General features: G+C 38.3%; 1 protein-coding gene across 3 annotated transcripts in view; it reads right to left on the bottom strand.

The window, feature by feature from the left end:
* SIK2 (salt inducible kinase 2) overlaps window positions 1–26,230 on the bottom strand; it is a 127,380-nt gene extending 101,150 nt beyond the window's left edge. For all 3 annotated transcript variants that reach the window (XM_040257938.1, XM_040257937.1, XM_040257936.1), the window contains exons 1-3: window positions 25,953–26,230; window positions 12,410–12,526; window positions 9,622–9,685 (exon numbers count right to left, since the gene is read on the bottom strand). In XM_040257938.1, the coding sequence (XP_040113872.1) occupies window positions 9,622–9,685; window positions 12,410–12,526; window positions 25,953–26,087 (316 nt within the window). In that variant the 5' untranslated portion in view covers window positions 26,088–26,230. The remainder of the gene's footprint in view (window positions 1–9,621; window positions 9,686–12,409; window positions 12,527–25,952) is intronic.
* Window positions 26,231–26,460: the final 230 nt, after the last annotated feature.

Genomic DNA, 26,460 nt, shown 5'->3' with positions numbered 1-26,460 from the left:
TTTCCCAATTTATTGAAAAGTACTCTCTTCAAAGCACTGATGATCTCTCTTTTCCCGTTTTTGACCAAAAACACTTTACAAAATTGGCTTTCAACTTCATCCTTTCAAACTTACGCCAAGTAAAAAATAAACAGTACACACACATAGATTAGTTTTTTCCAACTTTGCTGTTGTTGTTGTTTAGTTGCTAAGTCATGTCCGACTCTCTTGCGATCCCCTGGACTCTAGCCCCCAAGGTGTCCACGGGATTTTCCAGGTAAGAATACTGGATTAGCTTGCCATTTCTTTTTCCAACTGATGATCTCTTAATGACCAAACATATTCCTCTTCATTCTAAACTTCTCTCTTGTCTAATAAGGACAGAAACTATCCTCACTTTGCAAGACACTCTTCTACTTCACCAAGTCCTTTTTGCCAACCTGCCTTCATAATCAAAACTCAATTTTTAGCCGCTTTCTCTCTGAGGTCTCATTATTAATTAAAGCTTCACTCATACTTCTATAGATAATTCTCAAATATATACCTATGTTACTAAACCCCCCCTTTTTTTGAGAGAAAATGATTTAGTGAGGTATAATTTGCATTACAACAAAGTGTAAATTCTTAGAAAGTGATTTAGATGAATTCTGATCATGGTATACTCTGTATAACCACTACTCAAAACAAAAATCAACATTTCCACTACTCGAGACAGTTGCTTCTTACCCCTTTCTAGTCGATTTTCCCCTCTCCCCAGAAACAATGAAAAGAGACAACCACTTTTCAACCTCATTAACACTGACTAGTGTTGCCTGTTCTAGAACTTCACATAAGGAGGACCATAACAGTATAAACTCTTTTCTGTCTAGCTTCTTTTGCTCAGCATAACGTAGGATTTGTTTATGTTGTTGCATGTATAAGTAGTTCATTCCTTTTTATTGCTGTGTCATCACCCACTGTATTCCTATACATAATTTGTTTTGGATACATTTTCTTCTAGATGGACATTTGGGTTGCTCCTCTTTGTGAAAAAGGTTGCTATGAATATTCTTGTACAAGTCATTTTATGAACATTTGTTTTCATTTTTCTAGAGTAAATACCTAGGAATGGAATGGTTCAGTAACAGGGTAGATATATGTTTAATTTCTAAAAAACTGAAAAATAGTTATTCTGATTTGCTATACATCACATTAGACTCTCATTGCCAATATATGAGAATATTAGCTCCTTCATTTCTCACTAGTAGCTGATTTTATTTTTTGGAGCTCCAAAATCACTGCAGATGGTGACTACAGCCATGAAATTAAAAGATGTTTGCTCCTTAAGAAAAGTATGACCAACCTAGATAGCATATTAAAAAGCAGAGACATTAACTTGCCAACAAAGGTCTGTCTAATCAAGGCTATGGTTTTTCCAGTGGTCATGTATGGATGTGAGAATTGAACTATACAGAAAGCTGAGCGCCAAAAATTGATGCTTTTGAACTGTGGTGTTGGAGAAGACTCTTAAGAGTCCCGTGGACTGCAAGGAGGTCCAACCAGTCCATCCTAAAAGAGATCAGTCCTGAGTGTTCATTGGAAGCTGAAACTCCAATACTTTGGCCACCTGATGCCAAGAGCTGATTCATTGGAAGAGACCCTGATGCTGGGAAAGATTGCAGGCAGGAGGAGAAGGGGACAACAGAGGATGAGATGGTTGGATGGCATCACCGACTCAAAGGACATGAGTTTGGGTGGACTCCGGGAGTTGGTGATGGAGAGGGAGGCCTGGCGTGCTGCAGTCAATAGGATTGCAAAGAGTCGGACATGACTGAGGGACTGAACTGAATTGAACTGATTCTCACTAACATTTACTATAATCTTTAAAATGTAAAATATTCTAGTTGATATGTAATGTTATCTCACTGTGACTTTTAATTTGCATTTCTCTGGTGACTAATTATGTTGAGAAATTTTTCATGTGCTTATTGACCATTAATATATCTTCTTTTGTGAAGTGCTTGGTTCTAGTCTTTTGCACATTGTTAAATTGGGTTTTTTGTCTTTTTTTCTGTTGAATTTAAGCTCTCTTTTGAATGTCATTTGCTTCTGTATCTTCAACTGCCAACAGCTCACATCAAACTAGATGTCCTGATGTTAACTCTGACAGCACATTTAAAATCTAATTTGTAATTTTCTAGTTGGGAACCAGGTCTCTCTGTTGCTGTCATCCACATCACAAATATTCTTCAATTATATCTGCTTTAAATCCTAACTCTATTTTCCTCTCTTGTGAACTGACAGATTATAATTATTAATGTATAGACTCGGGAACTGCATGGTTCAAATTCAGACTTTCCCACATATCTGCTGTGTGACTTTGGAAAAATTACTGAATCTTTCAGTGCCTATCTTATTATAAGAAGTTTTTGTGAGGCTTAAATAAATAAATCATATAAAGTACTTTAAATAGCTCCCAACGAAAAGGAGTACTCAATAAACGCTGTTATTTAGGAAATATCTCTTGCCTAAAATCTTTTCTCAAGAATCCGACAGTTCAGTTCAGTCGCTCAGTTGTGTCCAACTCTTTGCGACCGCATGAACTGCAGCATGCCAGGCTTCCCTGTCCATTACACTCAAGTCCATTGAGTCGGTGATGCCATCCAACCACCTCATCCTCTGTCGTCCCCTTCTCCTCCTGCCTTCAATCTTTCCCAGCATCAGAGTCTTTTCCAATGAGTCAGTTCTTTGCATCAGGTGGCCAAAGTATTGGAGGTTCAGCTTCAGCATCAGTCCTTCCAATAAATATTCAGAACTGATTTTCTTTAGGATTGACTGGTTGGATCTCCTTGCGGTCCAAGGGACTCTCAAGAGTCTTCTCCAACACCACAGTTCAAAAGCATCAATTCTTCAGCACTCAGCTTTCTTTATAGTATAACTCTCACAACCACACATGACTACTGGAAAAACCGTAGCTTTGACTAGACAGACCTTCGTTGGCAGAGTAATATCTCTGCTTTTTAATATGCAATCTAGGTTGGTCATAACTTTTCTTCCAAGGAGCAAGCATCTTTTAATTTCATGGCTGCAGTCTGCAGTGATTTTGGAGCCCCCCAAAATAAAGTCTGCCACTGTTTCTACCGTTTCCCCATCCACTTGCCATGAAGGGATGGGACTAGATGCCATGATCTTAGTTTTATGAATGTTGAGCTTTAAGCCAACTTTTTCACTCTCCTCTTTCAAAGAGGCTCTTTAGTTTTTCTTCATTTTCTGCATAAGGGTGGTGTCATCTGCATATCTGAGATTATTGATATTTCTCCTAGCAGTCTTGATTCCAGCTTGTGCTTCATCCAGCCCGGCATTTCGCATGATGTACTCTGCATATAAATTCTGCATATAAGAATCTGACAATTAACATCTTAGTCTAGGCATTCAGCCTCCTATCTCTAGACAATAAAATAATCTCCTAAATCGCTTCTTTCCTCCTTTACTTCACACTACATACCTTTGTTGGATTTATCTTCCTAACCAAGTCCTCACACAGATAATTACCTTTTGGCTCATCATCACCTTTTGGCTCACAGATGCCCACTCTAACAAATCATCCTAAGTCTTTATCAAAACACTCAAGGTTTTTCACAACTGACCCTACACACCTCTCTAACATATGCTACTTACTTATAGGAGTAGGTAAAGAATTCAAGAAGTATTCAAAAAACTGTGCCTTAAACGGAAAAAGCCAGAAGCTGCAATATAATCATATTACTTAGGAAAATGGAAGCAAATCTGAATTAATCAGCTGAAAGAAGTACAAGTGGCAGCCCCTGTGAAAGGGAAATAGGGGTGGGGAAGAGGATGGGAAACTGGCATTTTTTGGTAACAAATCTGGCAGAATTATTTAACTTCTTACCCAAGTAAGAAGTTTAACTTTTAAAAAATAAATGTTTAACTTTTGTAAAAATAAAAACTTGTAAGATAGAAAGATACAGACCAAGAAAGATGGAAAGAAAGAGACTGAAGAAGGGAGGGAGGGAAGAAGGAAGGAAGACTAATTATTAACTGAGGCAACTGGTTATCCATAACTAAGGATCATCTGTGGACCAATGTAAGGAATAACTGGGCACATTCATTTACTTAGTGGAGCACCCTATTTGCAGACTGAAGTCTGAATTTTATCCAATAAGTAATAGGAGGGTAAGTAAAGGTTAATGAACACAGTGGTAATATAATAAAAATAATAGTTGGGGAAGATTAAATAGGAAATATATCAGAAATGTACCTGACTGGAAAAGAAATAGAGGGTGGTAAAATATGAAGTCTTCATAACTGAGATGAGGTGATGAAAGTCTAGATAAAGGTGATGACTGTGGAAAACAGGATTTAATTTTCAAGTTATTTTCCAAGAACACAAAGTATGACTTGCTGGTAACCTAAACTAAGGGAATGGGGGGAAAAAAAAGGTGTCGGGGAGGACACAGGGACTTCCCTGGTGGTACAGTGGTTAGAATTTACCTTCCAATGCAAAGGATGTGGGTTCGATTTCTGGTCATGCAACTAAGATCCCACATGCCGCAGGACAACTCCCCGTGTCCCACAACTAGGGAAAGCCTATAGGCCCCAATGAAGACCCATCAACAGCCAAAGAAAAGGAAAAAAAAAACCCACAATGCCCTCCAGCACAGAGGAGGCACTAAAGGTATTTGTAAAGAGTAACCTCAATATTATAAACATGAACAATAGATTTTAACATATAGTTCTTAATACATAGATGAACATTACATTTGTGTCATCTAAAACAGACTGAAAAGATTTTCAGCTCAGAATCTACTTGGAATGTTATATATATATTTTCACTACTTGATTAATATTCTGTGGACTTCATCTTCTCACTTTTATTTTACTGTCCTTGTGGTTACCACATCAGAAACTGGCTTTGCTTGCAACTACTTCAATCTACAGCTTACTGTGTCTTATCTTCCATATTTACTCTGGCCATTTTACATTCAAAATAAACTTTCTATATTAAAAATCTCAAAATTATGCTTCAATTTATATAAAACAATGTGGCCCAACTTTAATCATCAAAGGTCTTAGCAAGAAGGAGTAATTAAGAATTTTCCATTTTCATAAAAATGACATCTAACACATAATAGCCATTTCTCTCTAGTTTATTGATAAAACTGCAGCCTGAAGCTTGAAAAAATATTCCAATGAATAAAGACTTCAAAAGCCTTCCCCTGACCCCACTGCCCTTCTCAACTACCTTACCCCCCTTTTTTTCCCTCTCTTTGTGAAGATGAAATCCTTTTAAGAGCTGTGTATTTGGCTCTCTCTGGTTTTCTTCTCTCATTTGCTCTTCAACATAGCTTTGGCCAATTCACTCCACCAAAACTGCTCTTACCAAGGGCCAGATACAATGGTTAAACGTCGCTCCTCATCCTTCTTGACTACCAGCAGCATCTGATACAGATGCTTACCCTGTCCTTCTGAAAACACTTTCTTCATATGTTGGTTTCCAGGACACTGCATTCTCTTGGTTTTCTTCTCTTCTTCTTTGCTGGTTCTTCCAAGTTTTTAATGTTTGACTGCCTCAGGGATGAGATATTGGTCTCTCTCCTAATATTCACTATTTGGGTGGTTTTCATCTGTCAAGAAATCCTACTGATTCTACTCATCCAAAACATACCATTAGCATACTTAGCACCACGCACACTTCCGCTACCCTGGTCTGAGTCATCATTATCTCTCCTACCTGGGCTCCCATTTCCATCCTTGCTCACTATTATCCACTGCTCACTACTATCTATTCATTGCAGCCAGTGATGCTTTAAAGATATTAACTTAGGGACTTCCATGGTGGTCCAGTGGCTAAGACTACGTGCTTCCAACGAGGGGGCATGGGTTTGATACCCACGAGCTCTGGTTGTTGTTGTTGAGTTGCTCAGTCATGTCTGACTCTTTGAGACCCCATGGACTGCAGCACGCCAGACTTCCCTGTCCTTCACCATCTTCCAAAGCTTGCTCAAACTCATGTCCATTGAGCTGGTGATGCCACCCAACCATTTCATCCTCTGTCGTCCCCTTCCGCTTCTGCCTTCAATCTTTCCCAGCATCAGGTCTTTTCAAATGAGTCAGCTCTTTGCATCAGGCAGCCATAGTACTGGAGTTTCAGCTTTAGCATCATTCCTTCCAAAGAACACCCAGGGCTGATCTCCTTTAGAATGGACTGGTTGGATCTCCTTGCAGTCCAAGGAACTCTCAAGAGTTTTCTCTAACATAACAGTTCAAAAGCATCAATTCTTTGGCACTCAGCTTCCTGTATAGTCCAACTCTCACATCCATACATGACTACTGGAAAAACCATAGCTTTGACTATACAGATCTTTGTTGGCCCATAAGCTCTGGGATGCAGCATAAAAAATATATATGTGTGTGTGTGTGCATATATATATAGATTAGATGCAATCACTTCTTTGCTCAAATACCTCTCTAATGGTTCTCTAATTTTGTTGAAGGTAAGAATCACATTCCTTACGTGGTCTGCAAAGCCCCCAAATCTGCCCCACTGCTGCCTCTCCTCTACCTTCCTGATCTTGTCTGACCTTTCTACTATTCCTCCTTGCTGGCTCTTCCCTCTTGCTTGCTTCTTTCCAGTTGCATTGGCCTCCCTGCTACTCCTTGAACACACCAAGCACACTGCTGCCTCAGTACCTTTGCATTTACTCTTTCTTCTACTGGGAGCACTCTCATTTCCCTACATCTACATGACTCTGCTTTCAGGTCTTGGCTCAAATGTCAGCAAGGCCTTTCCTGACCACTCTATGTCATACCACAAACAACTCTCCCACTCCACATGCCCCCTTCCTTTCTTTCTTATTTTTATAGCATGTACTACCACCTAGTATACTATATACAATTTACTTATTTTGCATATTGTCTCTCTCCCCACAATAAAACCAAAGGTTCCTGAGATAAGGAATTTTGTCTGTTTTTCTTATTGGGGAATTCTTCCCACACAGAAAAGTCTGCGGTATACAGTCAGTTTTCAATAAAGATTTCTTGAAAGACAATTAACATGGGGTAGCCAGCATTGTAAACTAGACTTTTTTGGCTTCAAGCCCACAGAGTTCTACTAAAACATCAGTTAAGAAGCTTCTAGTTGAAACTAATAGCTAAAGAATTTAAATAACTTGAAGACACAGAAATAATAATAGCTATCCAAAATGAAATGCAGAGAGAAAAAGGAATTTTCTAAATTAGAATCAGTGAGCAGTGGGAGGACTTCAAAGAGCCTAATATATGTGTAATTGGAGTCTGAAGAAAAGGCCAGAAGAATAATGGCTGAAATTTTTCTGAATTTCATGAAAACTTAACATTCACAAATTTAAGAAGCAACAAACAGCAAACCTAAGAATCATGAAGAAAACCATACAAAGTCACATCATAATCAAAATATTAAAAACAGTGATAAACAGAAAATCTTAGGAGCAGCCAGGGAAAAAAGGGCACTTTATACATGAGATATAAAGGAAAAAGATGACAGCAGATTTCTTGTCAGAAATAATGCAAAAGAGAAGACAGTGGAGCAACATCTTTAAAGCACTGAAGGAAAAGAGTCAACCTAGAATTATATATCCAGTACAAGTGTCATTTAAAAATAGACAAAATAAGGATTATTTTAGATACACAAAAGCTGAAAGATTTCATCATCAACAGACCTGCTCTGTAAGAAATGCTAAATGAAGTCCTTCAGGCAGAAGAAAAATGATGCCAGATAAAAGTATGTATCCAAATAAAAGAATAAAGACGAGAAAACATGCATCCACATATAGGGATGTGTCAACAGTAACTCCACTACTAAATGCAAGAGTTTTAAAAATAATGAAACCTCTTTAAAACATAATTAACTTTTTAAACAAAAACTACGACACTGCATTTTGTGTTTCATAAAACAGGTAAAAATAAAATGTATGATAAGACAATAAAGGCAAGGAGGCATTACACAGAAGTATATCATCAAGGACTTCTCTGGTGATCCAGTGATTAAGAACTTGCCTTGCAATGCAGGGGGTATGGCTTCGATCTCTGGTCCAACTGAGATTCCACCTGCCATGGGACAACTAAGTTTGTGTGCACAACTACTGAGCCCACGTGCCCACATGACCCAATGACGATCTCAGGTGCCACAACAAAGACCCGACACAGCCAAATTAATTACTCATTAAAAAAGAAGCAGTATATTATTTTAAGGTTCTTGCTAGTGGTAAAGAACCCATCTGCCAATGTAGGAGATGCAAGGGATGTGGGTTCAACCCCTGGATCAGGAAGATCTCCTGGAGGAGGAAACGGCAACCCACTCCAGTATTCTTGCCTGGAAAATCTCATCAACACAGGAGCCTGACAGGCCACAGTCCATCCATGAGGTCACAAAGAGTTGGACAGGACTGAGTGACTGAGCATAGTAATATATACTATATGTTAAGTGGTGAATATTATTTGAAGGTAGTCTCTAAGTTAAAGACTTACACATGAATGTTCACAGCAATTCATGTGTAGTAGCCAAAAACTGAAGCCAACTGAAATGTCCACCCACACACAAGTGGATAAGCAACCCGGGGTATATTTACAAAATTATATACAACCTACAATAAAATGAAATGATACGCTGATATTTCCAACTAAATGGAAGGATATTAAAATAATTATACTGAGAGAAAGCAGCCAGATGAGGAAAAGGTACAGACTACATGAGTACCTTTAAACTGCAGAAGAAATAATCTACAGTGACAGAAAACACATCAGTGCTTGCCTAGTGGTGAAGTGGGGCAAGAGAGATTACAAAGGGTTATGAAGAAACTTTGGGAAGTGATGGTTATCTTGATGGCGGTGATGGTTTCTTTCACACGTGTGTCTGAAAACTTATTAAACTGTTCACATTAAGTACACACAATTTATTGTATGTGAAGTCCTCAATAAAGCTGTTTCAAAAACAATTTTGGACTTAGGTTAAAAAACAAAATATTTAGACTGTTTATGGTGTTCTTATTCCATAAAGTAACAATAAAATAGATGAAAGCTAGAACCAATAAAATAGTTATAATTTTTAAGAGTTAGAATGGATCATATAAACCAATAAATCAAATATTTTTTATTAAGAAATAAAGAAACTGTGAGTCCAGAGAGGTTTAGTGACTTCCCAGAGATCTACAGCTAAAGTTAACAGCTTACTAAACTGTAAAATCCACAACAGCAGGGACTGTTATTTAGGTCATCACTGTATCCCCTACACCTAGTACAATGTCTGAGACATAGTACAAGCTCAATAAATATTTGTTGACTTATCTTTTACCCTGTAAAGAAAGTAAAAAGGAAGATTAAAAGAATCTCCTTTGCAGTATGACTGAAAGTTTCCCTCAACTTTGATTTTCCAATCTCTTCAACACAGATGAGAGAATTAAGCAATAGCTTTAATATCATAAATATAAGAGAACAAATTATATTCTATATTTTTAGCTTACTGTATATTTTATTATAATATAATACTTTAAAATTTCTAATTCACATTAGCAACTTTTAAGCAAGCAGGAGAATTAATAGAAAATACTCTATTCAAAAAGCTTACTGACATTTTTCAAATTAAAATATTGAAAGAAATGTGCTTACCAAAAATTTCTCCATTTTTGGCATATTCTGTCACAAGGTACAACATGCTTTTGGTCTCCATTACCTATTGGTAAGTAATTCCATATTAGTTTGACAGGAAAAGATTGCTATTTACTACAACATTCTGTGAAATTGTTGTTTAGTCACTAAATCATGTCCAACTTTGCAACTCCATGAACCGTAGCTTGCCAGGCTACTCTGTCCATAGGGTTTTCCAGGTAAGAATAATGGAATGGGTTGCCATTTCCTTATCCAGGGGATCTTCCTGACCCACAGACTGAGCCTGTGTCTCCTGCATTGGCAGGTGGAATCTTTACTACTGAGCCACCAGGCAAGCCCTCTATGGAATTACCTAAATTAAAACAACTAATAAAAGTGTCAAGTTATGGACGATTCAGAAGCTGGTGACGTTTATAAGACTGACAATATCCTTATCCTAATACTTTTGCGAAAACTCTAGATTGTGCATCTTCCCAACGTGGTTTACAACCAGCAGCAGCAGCACTGCCCCAGACGCCTGGTAGAAGCGCAAACTCTCAGACCCCACGCCAGACATACTGACACAGATTTACACTTTCACCACACCTTCAGGGGACTACCATTCTTATTCAAGTTTGAAAAATACTGATATAGGTAATAGGAGTTTTGAAGAACAACTTTTTAACCTCCTCACTGACTTTTCTATCTGTGTTATATGGTAGATTCTGATTAAGAAACGAATAGAGCTGTTAATCTGGCCTGTAACCTAGCTAATCTGTCACAATGTGGTAATCCTCTTACTACATTTTCCCAAAGTACTGTTATTTTAAAACATTGTTCAAAATCTTCTTCCACAGTTCCACTGCAATACATTTTTATTTAACTTAGTTTTTCTAAATCTAGAAAGGAACATACATACTGGCACATGCTAGTAAATGTAATATTTAACTACTATCTACTGAAAGGCTAAAAACCAATTTTGCTCTAACATTCGGATTTAAGACTGTTCTAAAACATGCTAGAAAACTAAGGGCTACCTACAATTTGGGTCTAAACAAGTCAAACAGTAAGCCAATGTAACTGATTACTGGAGTTCAAATAAGCACAGAATTGTCCTGTGAATCATGGCAGCTTTTGGTTTGTTTGCTTTGTTTATTAATTGAAGTATAGTTGAAGAATCATGGTAGTTTTAACCTCAGTTTGGGCTATGGTTCATCAGACTTCTAAGCACATGATTAGTTTATTACAAGCATCCTCTTTAGGGGAAAAAAAAAGCTTAAAGGGAGAAGTACTCTGATATAAATTTGATCTAAGAGGCCCTCCGCAGTTTTAGAACCTTAGCAACTGTTTTGAGTGGCACATACACCATAGTCTCTCATTCTCAGCTAACGGAAATGCTCTCCAACAGTCTCCACAAGGTTTAAACTAAAAATCTCTCTCAATAAAGCCAAATATGTATGTATACATGTAAATGTATACATACACACATATGTAGATGTATTTATGAATATATGCATGCAGAGACACAAACTGTATACTTGTGCCATTTTATAAATACATACATTATAAAATGAACACAAGAAGATAAACAAAAAAGATAAACAGAATTGGAAGTTCTAATTTTCTTTTACTATATCCCGAGGGACACTTGTGCTAACCAGTGTGAGTGTACAGAGTAGTGCTCTGGACTTCCCAGGGGGCACTAGTGGTAAAGAACATGCCTGCCAATGCAAATGGAAGAGACATGGGTTCCATCCCTGGGTCAGAAAGACCCCCTGGATGAGGGCACGGCAACCCACTCCAGTATTCTTGCCTGGAGAATCCCACGGACAGGGGAGTCTGGCGGGCTACAGCCCATAGGGTCACACAGAGTCAGACGTGACTGAAGTGACTTAGCATGCATGCATACAAAAGCATGCTAGCTCCAGCTCACTGAGGGAGAAAAAGGCTCTGACTTTTAAACCAATTTCTGCAGTGTAAAAATACTCCTACCATCACTGATTTTGAGCTATTAGCATGTTAACTGACTCACAAAACTTCTGAAAATTTGACAATCAGCTCCCACAGCAAGTATAGGCTGAGCACAGCACATCTCTAAGGTCACACACTGCACTTTGGAGAGCAAAGTCATAGACTAGCAAGCACACTATAACATTTTAGCTTAAAAATAGTTTTCTAATATAAAAATTCTAAATATTAATGAACAGAAATATAAAACATTTTGTATTATATTACCATTCTTTTTTTTGGGGGGGGTACATTACCATTCTTAAACATAAATTACTCTTTAGAAATCTGAGAAAAATCTTTTTAAAAAACATAGCTTACACTTGAAACTCATACAGTTTATTTTATGAAAATTATACCTTAATAAGGTTGTTTTTTTTTTAATGAACGATTTGCTTTACCTGATAAAAGAACCCTCCCTTAAATAAAGACTTGACTTTAGGCATTATAATGTATGTCACTAAAGTAATAGTCTATTTAGCCTTTGTAGTTTATATAACATAAACAGCATTATTTTTTAAATAAGCAAAACTGTTGTATCCATTAAACCACCCACCACCAAAACCCAGCAGGTTTAAGCAGATTATCATAAATGCACAAATACAAACTTTGAAAGTAAATAACTTACAGTCTGAGAAACAACTTAAAGTTAAGCTGGTAATAGTTTTTATTTCTTAATTTTTAAATATAGAGAAATGGAAGCATTCATATTAATAAAAGCATATAATTATAGAGAAAAATGATGATGTAAAATAGAGTACTGAATGTGAGAAGCATGGAGAAGTATAAAGTTAAGTCATACCTGATAAAGTTTGATTATGTGAGGGTGGTCTAACAGTTTCATTATTTTGACTTCTCGGTAGATTTTCTCAAGGTTCACTTCATCCAGCTGAGATTTATCTATTATTTTTATCGCCACCTGCATCCCAGACACAAATAAATACAATTAGTATAAAATGGTTAACATTTTCCAGTTATAAATTTTTAAAAAATGACATCTAAGACTCTACCAGTACGTAGGTCCGCATGACAATGATGATAACTAGCTTAAATTCAATGCTCATTCATGCATCTTATTATGTCTCAAACATCTGCCATGTATAAGGTGCTGTGGCAGATTTTGTTTGGGAGTGTTTTTAATGTGGTATGATGAATAACCCTTTAAAGCTTTATTTTAATGTGTTATGAAGAATAATAACCCTTTAAAGTTTTACTTTAATAAAACATAATTCTCTTTTGCTGCAACTGTTAACTCCTTACTCCATTTAAAAACTGAAGAAATAAAGTCTCAGCAATTTCAACAAGTTGTCCTCTCATTGCAAAGTACCTATAAACAAATCATCAACCAAATAGAAGATAGTTTCTATGATAACTGAAATACAATTTGTCTAGAAAAGCAAAGGACAGGTTCCAAAGCATACAGACTTACTTTTCTGGAAAAAAAAAAAAACAAACAAAAAAACTAAGTATAAATAATTAAAATACAACTACTTGAAAAATGCCAACTGGATTAAATTTTGTTTTAAAAATCAAGTGCAAAACTTCAAATGTTAGTAATTATATGAAATTTTTACTTAAAGGAATCTGATTTTCAAAAAACATGGCCTCTTCTTGTCATAGCTAGACAATAATTTGAAGGCGATGCATCTGAAGGTGAATAACTAGGCAGTCATAAAACAACAACTGTGCGATTTTTTTCATGGAACCAAAAATAGTTTATTTTTTTAAAATTCAGTAGGCATTTAGTTAGGAAATAAATCATTGTGACTTAAATAAAACTTTCAGATAATTGGGAACCACCCAAACTTAATTATAGTAAGTTCTGAAGAAATTCTGAAATGTACTTCACATTCTACCCAAAAGCATTCTGAACATAATTCAGGTTTTATGTTGTTGTTTCAGAATAATTTTTAGTATCAATTCTTGTATTGCTGGTTTCCCAGGTGGCACTAGTGGTAAAGAACCTGCCTGCCAATGCAGGAGACATAAGAGCTGTGGGTTCAACCCCTGGGTCAGCAAGATTCCCTGGAGGAGGGTATGGCAACCCACTCCAGTATTCTTGCCTGGAGAATCCCAAGGGCAGAGAAGCTCGGTGGGCTACAGTCCAGAGAATCACACAGAGTTGCACACGACTGAAGTGACACAGCACAACACTAATTTTATTGCCATAACATTTATAGTTCAATACTCCTAAAAAGTAACCAAGATAATTGGACTCAACTTGTCAATTCACTGATTTGAATTCACCAGGCTGATTCCTTGGTAACTCAGACAGTAAAGTGTCTGCCCACAAGGCAGGAGACCCAGGTTCAACTCCTGGGTCAGGAAGATCTCCTGGAGAAGGAAATGGCAACCCACTCCAGTATTCTTGCCTGGAAAATCCCATGGACAGAGGAGCCTGGTAGGCTACAGTCCAGTTCAGTTCAGCTCAGTCGCTTAGTCGTGTCCGACTCTTTCTGACCCCATGAATCGCAGCACGCCAGGCCTCCCTGTCCATCACCAACTCCTGGAGTTCACCCAAACTCATTCCATTGAGTTGGTGATGCCATCCAGCCATCTCATCCTCAGTCGATCCCTTCTCCTCCTGCCCTCAATCCCTCCCAGCATCAGAGTCTTTTCCAATGAGTCAACTCTTCGCATGAGGTGGCCAAAGTACTAGAGTTTCAGCTTTAGCATCATTCCTTCCAAAGAACACCCAGGGCTGATCTCCTTCAGAATGGACTGATTGGATCTCCTTGCAGTCCAAGGGACTCGCAAGAGTCTTCTCCAACACCACAGTTCAAAAGCATCAATTCTTCAGCGCTCAGCCTTCTTCAGAGTCCAACTCTCACATCCATACATGATCACTGGAAAAACCATAGCCTTGACTAGATGGACCTTAGTTGGCAAAGTAATGTCTCTGCTTTTGAATATGCTATCTAGGTTGGTCATCACTTTTCTTCCAAGGAGTAAGCATCTTTTAATTTCATGGCTGCAATCACCATCTGCAGTGATTTTGGAGCTCAGAAAAATAAAGTCTGAAACTGTTTCCCCATCTATTTCCCATGAAGTGATGAGACCAGATGCTATGATCTTCGTTTTCTAAATGCTGAGCTTTAAGCCAATTTTTTCACTCTCCTCTTTCACTTTCATCAAGAGGCTTTTTAGTTCCTCTTCATTTTCTGCCATAGGGTGGTGTCATCTGCATATTGATATTAATCAATATCAATATTGATATTTATTGATATTCCTCCCGGCAATCTTGATTCCAGCTTGTGCTTCTTCCAGCCCAGCGTTTTTCATGATGTACTCTGCATAGAAGCTAAATAAGCACGGTGACAATATACAGCCTTGACATACTCCTTTTCCTATTTGGAACCAGTCTGTTGCTCCACGTCCAGTTCTAACTGTTGCTTCCTGATCTGCATACAGGTTTCTCAAGAGGCAGATCAGGTGGTCTGGTATTCCCATCTCTTTCAGAATTTTCCAGTTTATTGTGATCTACACAGTCAAAGGGAGAAGGCAATGGCGACCCACTCCAGTACTCTTGCCTGGAAAATCCCATGGGTGAAGGAGCCTGATAGGCTGCAGTCCATGGGGTCGCTAGGAGTCGGACACGACTGAGCGACTTCACTTTCACTCTTCACTTTCATGCATTGCAGAAGGACATGGAAACCCACTCCAGTGTTCTTGCCTGGAGAATCCCAGGGACGGAGGAGCCTGGTGGGCTGCCGTCTATAGCGTCGCACAGAGTTGGACACGACTGAAGCGACTTAGCAGCAGCAACACACTCAAAGGCTTTGGCATAGTCAATAAAGCAGAAATAGATGTGTTTCTGGAACTCTCTTGCTTTTTCCATGATCCAGTGGATGTTGGCAATTTGATCTCTGGTTCCTCTGCCTTTTCTAAAACCAGCCTGAGCATCTGGAAGTTCATGGTTCACATATTGCTGAAGCCTGGTTTCGAGAATTTTGAGCATTACTTTACTAGCGTGTGAGATGAGTGCAATTGTGTGGTAGTTTGAGCCTTCTTTGGCATTGCCTTTCTTTGGGATTGGAATGAAAACTGACCTTTTCCAGTCCTGTGGCCACTGCTGAGTTTTCCAAATTTGCTGGCATATTGAGGGCAGCACTTTCACAGCATCATCTTTCAGGATTTGAAATAGCTCAACTGGAATTCCATCACCTCCACTAGCTTTGTTCATAGTGATGCTTTCTAAGGCCCACTTGACTTAATATCCAGGATGTCTGGCTCTAGGTGAGTGATCATTGTGATTATCTTGGTTTTTAATTCCCTTAGACTCCTGTTAATACAATTAATTCTTTCTTCTTCCCTTACAGCTCTCTGTCCAGTGCTGTTAAAGTCCTACTATAACATTTATTTCTTACCGTTCTCTATTTCTATTTTGCTGTCCATAGCTTGTTGCCTAATTTGAATTAACTATAACTCATAGAACTCAAGCTTCCCAAGGGAAGTCAGATTATTAAATATAATGGGTAAAATTAAATTTATTGCCTAAGAAGAAAGGTGGTAGCTCCTTCTTTAGGCAGTAAAGTTTGCAGGTTTTGTGACAGTTTCACTATGTTTGGTGGAGAAAGCAATGACAACCCACTCCAGTACTCTTGCCTGGAAAATCCCATGGACAGAGGAGCCTGGCAGGCTGCAGTCCATGGGGTCACTAAGAGTCAGATACGACTGAGTGACTTCACTTTTACTTTTCACTTTCATGCATTGGAGAAGGAAATGGCAACCCACTCCAGTGTTCTTGCCTGGAGAATCCCAGGGAGAGCAGAGCCTGGTGGGCTGCCATTTATGGGGTCGCACAGTGCTGGACACGACTGAAGCGACTTAGCAGCAGCAGCAGCATTATGTTTGGTGGTATTTTATTTATTCCCATGATCAAAATATTCTAGAAAGTAAGACTGCTAGATGAGTGACTGATTAATACTGTACTCACTATTAGGAACATTACTGGACCCCCTTCACCTAATTCAAAGTATGACAGAATACAGAATTATCAGTTATTCTGGGTAACTTTGGGTAAAAGCTGTCAGATAAAAGGGTAAGTGTGTATTTTAATATTCTCAATATTCCTTAGGAAGGTAAGATGGAGGTTTACAGACATGCATATTTTGAAGAAAATTTCTTGCCCTACAATTTTTGGAGTGCATCTAGAGATCAGTAGTCCCTCCCAAACAAAAAACTTTTATAATGAAATGGGTCATAAATATCTACTAAATAGAAAAAGAATAATAAATAGAAAGGAATAATGTTTTTAAAAGTTTAGCATGATTACTGTCATTAAGAAATTTATTCTATATAACATCTTGAGCATCATATTTAATGTTCAAGAAAAAGTTTAAATACTAAATAACAATTAAAGTATTACCAAAAAGATATCTCCTCTTTGACACTCTTTTGGAACCTTAAGAGATAAGATAAATTTTATTTCATTTATTTCTCAATTTTTTGAAGTAAATGGAACAAGCAGTACACTGATGAGTTGATGAAACTGAGGTTGAAAAGATACTACATAATCTATAAAGGTCTTAAAGCTCAAGTGAATTAATGGGGGGAAAAAGTCACAGGCCTTCTAACTTCAAGTTCCATCTTTTCACTATTCATTGAGCATATTAGTCACACATTTATTAAGCACCTGCTGTATACCTGGAATTATGCCTAGGATACAAAAATGAACAAGATATGATTCCTACCCTCAGAGAACTTAATAGGTCTATGAGAAAAGGGGGAAGACATTTTGGAAAACAAATTTTATGAACAAACAAACAAAAAAAATCTGCATTTGGGGATTTCCCCAATGTTGTATGACGAATTTACAAAAGAGTTGTGCTCCACTAGTCCAGTACTCTTGCCTGGAAAATCCCATAGATGGAGGAGCCTGGTGGGCTGCAGTCCATGGGGTCTCTAAGAGTCAGACACGACTGAGCGACTTCACTTTCACTTTTCACTTTCATGCATTGGAGAAGACAATGGCAACCCACTCCAGTGTTCTTGCCTGGAGAATCCCAGGAACAGGGGAGGCTGGTGGGCTGCTGTCCATGGGGTCGCACAGAGTCGGACATGACTGAGGTGACTTAGCAGCAGCAGCAGTAGCAGTTCATTTTAAAGGTAGCTATGAACTTAGATTTCTGGGAACTTCCTCTCTGCATCCCTTCTCTACTTAGTTCCATAGTACCAAGGACAAAATCTGCATGGTCACAACAAAGTCATGCAAGGAACTCTAAAAATCAAAGTATCTTTTCTTTGTTGTTGCTCATCTAAACTAGGGCCTCCCCAGTGGCTCAGCAGTAAAGAATCTGCCTGCAATGCAGGAGACACAGATTCGATCCTTGGGTCAGGAAGATCCCTTGAAGAAAGAAATGGCAACCACTCTAGTATTCTTTGGAAAAGACCCCAATGCTGGGGAAGATTGAGGGCAGGAGAAGCAGGTGACAGAGGATGAGATGTTTGGATGGTATCATCAACTCAATGGACATGAGTTTGAGCAAACTCTGGGAGATAGTGAAGGACGGGGAAGCTTGGTATGCTGCAGTTCATGGGGTCAGAAAGGGTAGGAAATGACTGAGGAGCCTGGTGGGCTATAGAACATGGGGTCGCATAGAGCTGGACATGACTGAGCAACTGAGCACTAATTCTTAATTATGCATGAAATATCTTTTTAAAAAAACCTTCAATGAATTTATACTGCAATAAAAAAATTAGTATTGCTTCTGTTGGGATACAAAAGGAAAGTTTTCTATATAACTCTGGAAACTAGGATAATTACTATCAACTAAATCTCATGTAAAACAGCAATACTGGATATTCAATCTCATAAATAGGAAAATGTATATATACCTAACATAATGTGACATGTCAACAAAATCTCAAAAAATATTTTTCACTTCTTCATAAAGATGAAAAAGTGAGCACCCTTGTGAGCTGAAGTTCAATGAGATGGCTATATATATATATATATATATACACACACACATATATATATTGCTAGTAGGAATATAAAATTGGTTATAATTTTTCTGGAAGGTAATCTGGCAGTCTTTACCAAGAACCTTAAAAATCATCCATCCCATTTAGAAATTATTTGCAGGAAATAATCTGAAATGATGATCAAGATTTATGTGTCAATATATTCAAAAATATTTTTTATAATGTAAGAAACAGAAAACAATAATTGGGAAATCATTACATGACTTATGGTATATTATGACTATTACATGGCTTTTAAAATAGTTCCTTTTAACAATATGAAAAATGATGAGACTAAAATATTAAATAAAAAATGAGAATATCAGTGCAGTTTCAACACAAAGTATACATAGAAAAAGACCAATAAAAACTAGATATAAATATGGTGAAAATGTTATCAGTGGGTGAAAAATCATGATTTTATTTTCCTGATTTACTTTTCAGTGCAAGTTTTCTTCAATGAGCATGAATTACTTTTCTAATTAGAAAAAATGAAAAGTGAAATAGTTATATTTATTATACAGGCTAACTTCTCCATCTGTGAAATATTGGTCATTTTCATTTTCTTGTTTTCTAAGTTCTCTATAAATGGCTATATTATTTAATAAGATTTAAATCTTAATTATGAATAAAAATGTTTCCAACAAGATTAAGTTAAAAAAACATGTAAAATGCAAATTTGCAAGAAGACAAAGGATTAAATATAAGATCAGAAATGAAATGGTGTTCAGCTGATGAATAAAAGGGATTCTTTTCATTTTTCAAAATGTAATTTAATGGTAAGAGTTCACTTTCTGATACTTTTAAAAAATTATTTCACTTCTCATAAAAGATGTATTAATTTCTTGCACTTAAAGAAACCACACACAAAACTGGTTTGGGGGGACTTTACAAAGAAGTTATACAATAAAGTTATTCTTCTAATGAAAAATCAGAAGGCATTAATAAATGTTTGCCGTCTCAGGTAACATCTGCTTCAGTGTTATTTACTACTAATACATTAATTATACATTGTCCTTCTGAAACACCAAGTAGCAAAATCCTTAACATATAGTGAGACCTTTGAAATTAAAACATAAACACACTTTTCAAGCTCACACATCAAATCACAGGTAGAATCTGAACATACCAGCCTATCATTTGATTGAATAGTGACTGTGATTGAGTGGTCTGCAAGGAAATGGTTTCTGAAAACAGTAAACTGCTAACTGCTAAGTCGCTTCAGTAAAAGTCAGTAGCAAATGGAGTTCTCCAGTTACCCTTTAAGAATAAATGAATTTAACTTTTTTCCCAATTTAAAATTTGACTTGTAATAAACACATACTCCTTGACCCAGGAATTCCACTGCTATGGGATTATTCTAAGGAAATAATCAGATAGATACACAAAGATGTATAGAACATGATTATTCTCTGAAATACTATTTTAGAAAGAGAAACAGCAAGAGAGAGAAATGATCTAAATGTTCAATATCAGGAATTTATTAAAATAAAATATAGACGGTCAAATTCAAGCATACTATTTAACCATGCTTTAGACATTTTTTCTGTAAACTTGGGGAAATGTTAACAAACATACTAAGTAAAAAACACAGATTTTATGTATAGGTGACATCAATTTTATTACATACATATAAAATATGTGTGAACAGCTAAGAGGATAGGAACCAAATATTAAGTGGCTGTCTCTCGGTCTGGATGGTGGAATTAAAATAAGAATGTTTTTATTTTCTTCTTCAAGTTTTTTGACAATGTCTACAAAGAACATGCATATATTTTGTAATTGGGGAAACACACACAAATACTATGTTTACTTTGAAAAAGAAAAAACAAATTTTACCATCAATTTTCAGTTTAATTCATCCAAGATTCATCTCTTAACCTGTTTAAAGTATTTTTAAAATGAAAAGTTTCTGATGAAATTCCCGAATGTAACTGTCTTTCATTCTTGTAATTATCTCAAACTGGATATATGGGCTATTTCTCTTTAAAGGGTGGGAAAGCATTGTCCACAAATGTCCTGTATAAAGAACTTTTACCTAAATAACATATTTCAAATATATGGAGGTGGAAGGTAGAAGAGGCACATTAAAGAAGAAAGAAATCTTAATGAATTTCTGGAACCCATTTGGTTCCAAGGAAGTGAATTTGCCATCAGCATTGGCCATGAATCAAATATCATCATGTGAATCCAGGAATCAAAGCCAGTTTCAGTTATTTCCAAATAAATGTTTTCTTAATTGCCTGAGACAGAATTTCCCAGTGGAATTAAAAGCAGAATGCATTAAACTCTGGTAAGCATTTCTACAGAATATGAACATTTATACAACTTATTTTCCACATTTGTTCCCCCCCGCCCTCAAAGAACAGATCATTTTGAACAATATTTTGCAGAATAAACTTGGCAATTTTTACTTGTCTGGGTGCCAAGAAACTAGAGAACAATTTCAAGCAAAACATATATGTTCCATGAAAAATCTAATTTTTATTTCAACACACAATTAAAGATCATACATAGACTTAGTTACAAATATTAGTGATTAAGTTATTTGGTAACAATTCCTCTGTTGAACATAGTATAGTTGCTTCTTGACATCTGGAATATTTCACAGAACAAGATTAATAATATCAAGATTACAGAGAGGAGACTTAAAATTTTAAAGTAAAATATAAAACTCAAATGTATTTAAAAAATTGAGTTATCCTCTTCAAGAAATTCCATAATCAGGGAGTAATATGCTCTTCTCTTGTTTCTACCTTTGCTCTAAAAATGCAATTTTGTACTTTAACTATTTGGAAAGCTTTAAAAATACTTACATTTTAAGGCAGTACTTAGTTTACAAATTATGCCTAAATATAAAAACCCCCGAGCTCACAAAGAATTGTTTTCAGTGAAAAAAAAAATAGCTTTCCAATGTCCTTGCTATCACTTTTATATTCCAGATTTTTTAGATAAGTAACACCTGCATGCCATTTCAATAAACTAATTTTCAGAACCTGTATGAAATATAAGAGCCCATGGACCAAACATTTAGAGGCTCTTTAGCCAAGCAAAACAAGAGGTATGGTATTGAGGAAAACAATTACCTATTACAGAAATGGTCTGAAAATAACTAATGATGGTTATCTTTGGGTGGTAATATTATGGTTAATTCATTTTATTTAGCTACACTTCTTAAAATGTTCAATAATAAACATGATAGATTTGATAACAGAAATACATTATTTTTTAATGTAAAAATAATGCCTTCTCACTTAGTAATTTCCCTTCTAAGAATTTACCTCCAATCACTCCTTCCTAAAATAACTGAGAATGCAGATACAGAGTTATATACATAAAAATACACTGCAAATTATTTCTTGTAAATGAAAACTTGAACCTGTATAATGGTGAATAAGAAAACTGTTAAGTAAAACAGGATTCATCTACAAGGAAGAACACTATGCAGCTATTAAAAATGTTTAAGAGACTTCCCTGGTGGCTCAGTGATAAAGAATCCATCTGCCAATGAAGAAGACATGGGTTCAATCCTTGATCCCAGATCCCTCATGCCGCAGAGCAACTGAGCTGGGGTTCAACAACTGTGGAGCCTGTGCTATACAGAGCCTGGGAATTGCAACTACTGACTACACTTGCGGCAACTACTGAAGCCCCCGAACCCTGGAACCTGTGCTCCGCAGTAAGGGAAGCGCCACAGTGAGAAGCCCACACACTGCAACTAGACAGTAGCCCCTGCTCCCTGCAAATCGAGAAAGCCTGTGCAGCAATGAAGACCCAGCACAGCCAAAAATAAATAAATAAGTAAAATGTTAAGATGTTTAATAAAGTTATATACAAGAAGCAAAATGTTGAGGCTATAATGATAAGCGGAAAAAAGGATACGGTTTATATAAGTGTATCTACCATGTGATGTCATCTGTGGAAAAAAAGCATTAAAGAAAGACTAGAGGGAAATTTGCCATAATGTTAATGATTTATTTCTATTGAGAGAGGAATTACACATGTACTTTTTTGTGCACTATATTCTTTACATTTTCTACAGTAAGACTATATTTATTTAACAGTAAGAGACAAAAACATTTAAGGGCACAAATGACTTTTCTGAAATCTTACTTGATGGACAATAAAACACAACAAAAAACTAGTCATACGCTTAGTTAGAAGGAAAAAGTTCTTTACTAGTGCAGTATTAATAAAATACACTTCTCAAGGACACTCAAAGCATAGCAAACTAGCAACCATGACTGCCTAAAATAGTTTAATAGTCTAAATGCTACTATTCTTTTCCATTATGCTAATTTTATAAAATTAGCTACTCTAATTCATAAATCACAAATACTACAAAGCTTTTATGAAGTATTATACTAAGAAGCTGGGTTCTGCCACCACCTGTCTTCCCTTTTGTGTGTAAAATTTACACAGAGATCTAACATGAGAACACTGCTTCAGATGGTTATGCAATTGTATTTCTTAAACAATATTAAGCTATTTGATAGATTAGACTGAAATGAAGATCTCTCTTGACAACTGGTTTTTTTTTTCCACCTAAAAAAGCAAACAGTCTTGGATCTCCCAAGCTCTGCAAAAATACATCATTTTGGAGATACAAAACAAGAGATGGAGAAAAGTCAATTTTAAAAAAAGGGGGGCCCAAATGCTCATTACTTAAATATTTAAACTAAACCCTATAGCTTGCCTGATGTTCAAACTTCGGAAAAAAGACCTCTACGTTTTAAACACACAAACTTACATTGATGCTAGTGCATACTATATTGAATAAACTTTTATAAGCAGTAAGTATAATCATGATATTTTGCCAATATTGTTCTTTATGCCATATTAATTGTTTGCTGTAATTAGTATGTTTAGCAATGAGATGCTCAAATGATGTTAAATAACACTTTAAAGTTTCTACTAGCCATATTACTTATAATATCTGAGGAAGTTGTTGTGCTTACCAAAGATACACATTCAGTGAATAAAAACAACAAATACTGCTTTAAAAATCCTCATTAACAAATAGCACACTACAGTAAGGAACAACTGTATCTGTGCTAAATAATTCTTAAGACAAATTACCACAAAAGTTCACAGAGCAACTTAATAAGACTTGAGATTTACAGGAACTTTTCTCTTCATTAATGCCTTGCTGTTTCCCTCACTCCTCTTATCTGTAATACTTCCAGTTACACCAAATTACCACACTCATACTCACCCATCTTAAACTTCACACTTTTTCTTTTTATATGTTAAGAACACTTTCTTTAGAAAAAGCAACAGTAAACAGGTTCTATGTACTAGAAAGTTAGCTTTTACCTGAAATGATTTTACAAATGTAAACAATGCACACAGTTCAGGATCTGAGTGCACTTTCTTGATCTGACCTGTGCCTTTAATTACAAATGCCTTGATCTCACTGATAGCCAAACCATACTACTCCACACTGCCCCCTAGCTCTACAAGAGAGATCAGTTTAAAAGTAACACGGTTTGAGATGACCACCTCAAGAAAGTGTCAGTCACTCACAGCTCTACTTAAGTAATTCTTAAATAGATACTATATACTAATATATACTATATACTAATAAGTAACAGCTGACAAATCTTTCAACTAACACTGATAAGAGCTGATGGGAAAAAAATAATATGAGCTGATGGGTTTGGAATTCAACCACTAAACAATACAGTTTAAAAGTTTTGTAAAAGCTCTTCCTAACTGAAATCTGTTTAGTTTTTAGAGTCGTTAAAAATGTGTACTTATACAAAAATACACATTAAAAATGTCTTCTTTTCATGTAACTAAAAGGCAAACAGCATGGCATTAAGCCATGTTTCCTTAGAGGAATGGAATCAATTTCTTCGTTTTTAAAAATACTGGGATCAGATTAAGTAATCTCACTACAGTCACATTATTTACATTAAAAACTTACATTGCTAACTCTGGTAAATTTGTGAAAGGAAAATTCGTGACCTTGGCCCTGATGCTAAAAAAAAAAAAGGTCGGAATTCGGCTGCCTCAGTCAGGATCAGCAGGGCAAGACGAAAAATGAGGATGACACAATGACAGATGCCCCTTCTTTTTGGAAACGGACTTCTTCACAGTAAGCAAAACTTCTAAGAACAACAGCTACAAAAATCACTCAAGTTTTTCGATGCCCTTCACCTTACACAGGCATTCTGAAAAAGAATCCTGTTATTTCATATCCAAACTCTGGTACCTTCGCACTAACAAGGCGAAAGGCTGAATAGGATGAAAAGTGGAAAGGGAAAAAAAAAAAAAGGAAAGGATGAAACTCCAGAACAACTACAATGAGGCAGAGTAGAGTACGCCAAAAACACAAGGTTTTATTCTAAAGAATGGTTTTGTTTCTACCGTTTTTCTAAAGTATTTAATTTGCACGTCTTAAAATAGAGACCCTGAGGAGAGCAGCTTGAGGCGCTGAAAGGAAGGGGGGGCGGGGTAGGTAAGAACAGAGACTTGCGAGAAAATATGTGCGGTGCGCGAGAACGTGCGATGGAGGGCGGGGGGAGATGCTGGCTTCCCCGTCAGGAAGCAGTCGAGGGCTTTTGGAGTAGACAGGTAGAATCTGACGCGGCTTAAGGAACGCCAGAACGCACACCTGGTAAAGAAATCACCTAGCATAAGAAAGACCGAACCAACCCCACCAACTGTGCGAATGCCCAGATGACCATTTCAACCGGCTCTATTGTCTGGAGTACTAAGGTGGAAATGCCTCAGGCACGAGATCCAGCGAGCCTGACACCAGGTCAGAGATACTGTCTGGCAGCAGGAGCAGAGAGAAGATGGGACCGTGGCGCTCCGGGCATTCCCGGCCCCCGGCGGCCCCCCTTCCTCGAGCGGCCGGGGAGGGGGCGCCGCGGTTCCCCCGGAGCCTCAAGAAGCCCCGTCCGGGGCGTCGGGGCGCAGGCGGTCCCCTCGGCCGGGCTGGCGACGCCTCTCATCGCGCAGCCCAGGAGCGCGGAGACTTCCCCTCCCACCCCACCCCCAGCTGAAAGCCGGGAAGACGCGGAACTTGGGCTCCGGAGCGGAGGCCCACAGACCAGGTCACGGCCCCGGGTGCGAGACTCTGGGAGAAATTCCAGGGGGCCCCCAGGGGTGGCCCAGAGAAGGCAAAGCGCCTGGCGGCCCGGCTCTCCAAATCGGACGACACCCGGGTCCGGGCGACGCGGCCCCGGTCCCCGTGGTGCTCACCGACCCCTGGAGCTCCCCGGGTCCTCACACTCCCAGGCCCTCTCGCCTGAGCCGGTGACCCGGCCTCTCGGAGCTGCCCAGGCCCCCCGCGGCAGCCGCCCCTCTCGGCCAACAGCTCGTCTCCCGAACCCTCGCCTCGGACGCTCCCGCCGAGCCCCGGGCCGCACCTCCGTCCTGGTGATCCGGTGTCGCCCCAGCTTCACCACGGCGAAGTTGCCCTTGCCCAGCGTGCCCTCGATTTCGTAGAACCCCACCCGGACCGGCCCGCGCTGCAAGTGCCTCGGGCCATCCGCCATGACCATGCTGGGCCCCGCTGCCAGGCACGGCGGACTGGAGCGCGGACTGGCCGGCGGGCTGGCGGGCTGGCGGGCTGCGCGGCTCCGCTCGGGCGACTGCGGCTCCGCTCTCTCCTGCGCTCCGTCCCTCCCGCTCCGCAGGGCCCAGCCAGGCGCGCGCCGCCGCTGACGTGCGCCGACGTCAGGGGGCCGGGACAGAGGGGCGGGGGCGGGACCGAGCCTCGATTGGTCACCATGGCGACCGGAGCCCCGCCGACGTCGGCGACGAGCGGCCGCGAGGGAGGGCAGGTGGGCGGGGCCTGGACGGCGCGTTCCTTCCGGGCTCCGGCGCTTTCCGAGCTCGCGGCCGCCTAGCTGAGGAGCGGGGCGGGGTCGCCGC

Source organism: Oryx dammah, unplaced genomic scaffold (assembly GCF_014754425.2).
Source record: "Oryx dammah isolate SB20612 unplaced genomic scaffold, SCBI_Odam_1.1 HiC_scaffold_17, whole genome shotgun sequence".
NCBI classification, from domain to species: domain Eukaryota; kingdom Metazoa; phylum Chordata; class Mammalia; order Artiodactyla; family Bovidae; genus Oryx; species Oryx dammah.
This window is presented reverse-complemented; position numbering and strand designations above follow the sequence as displayed.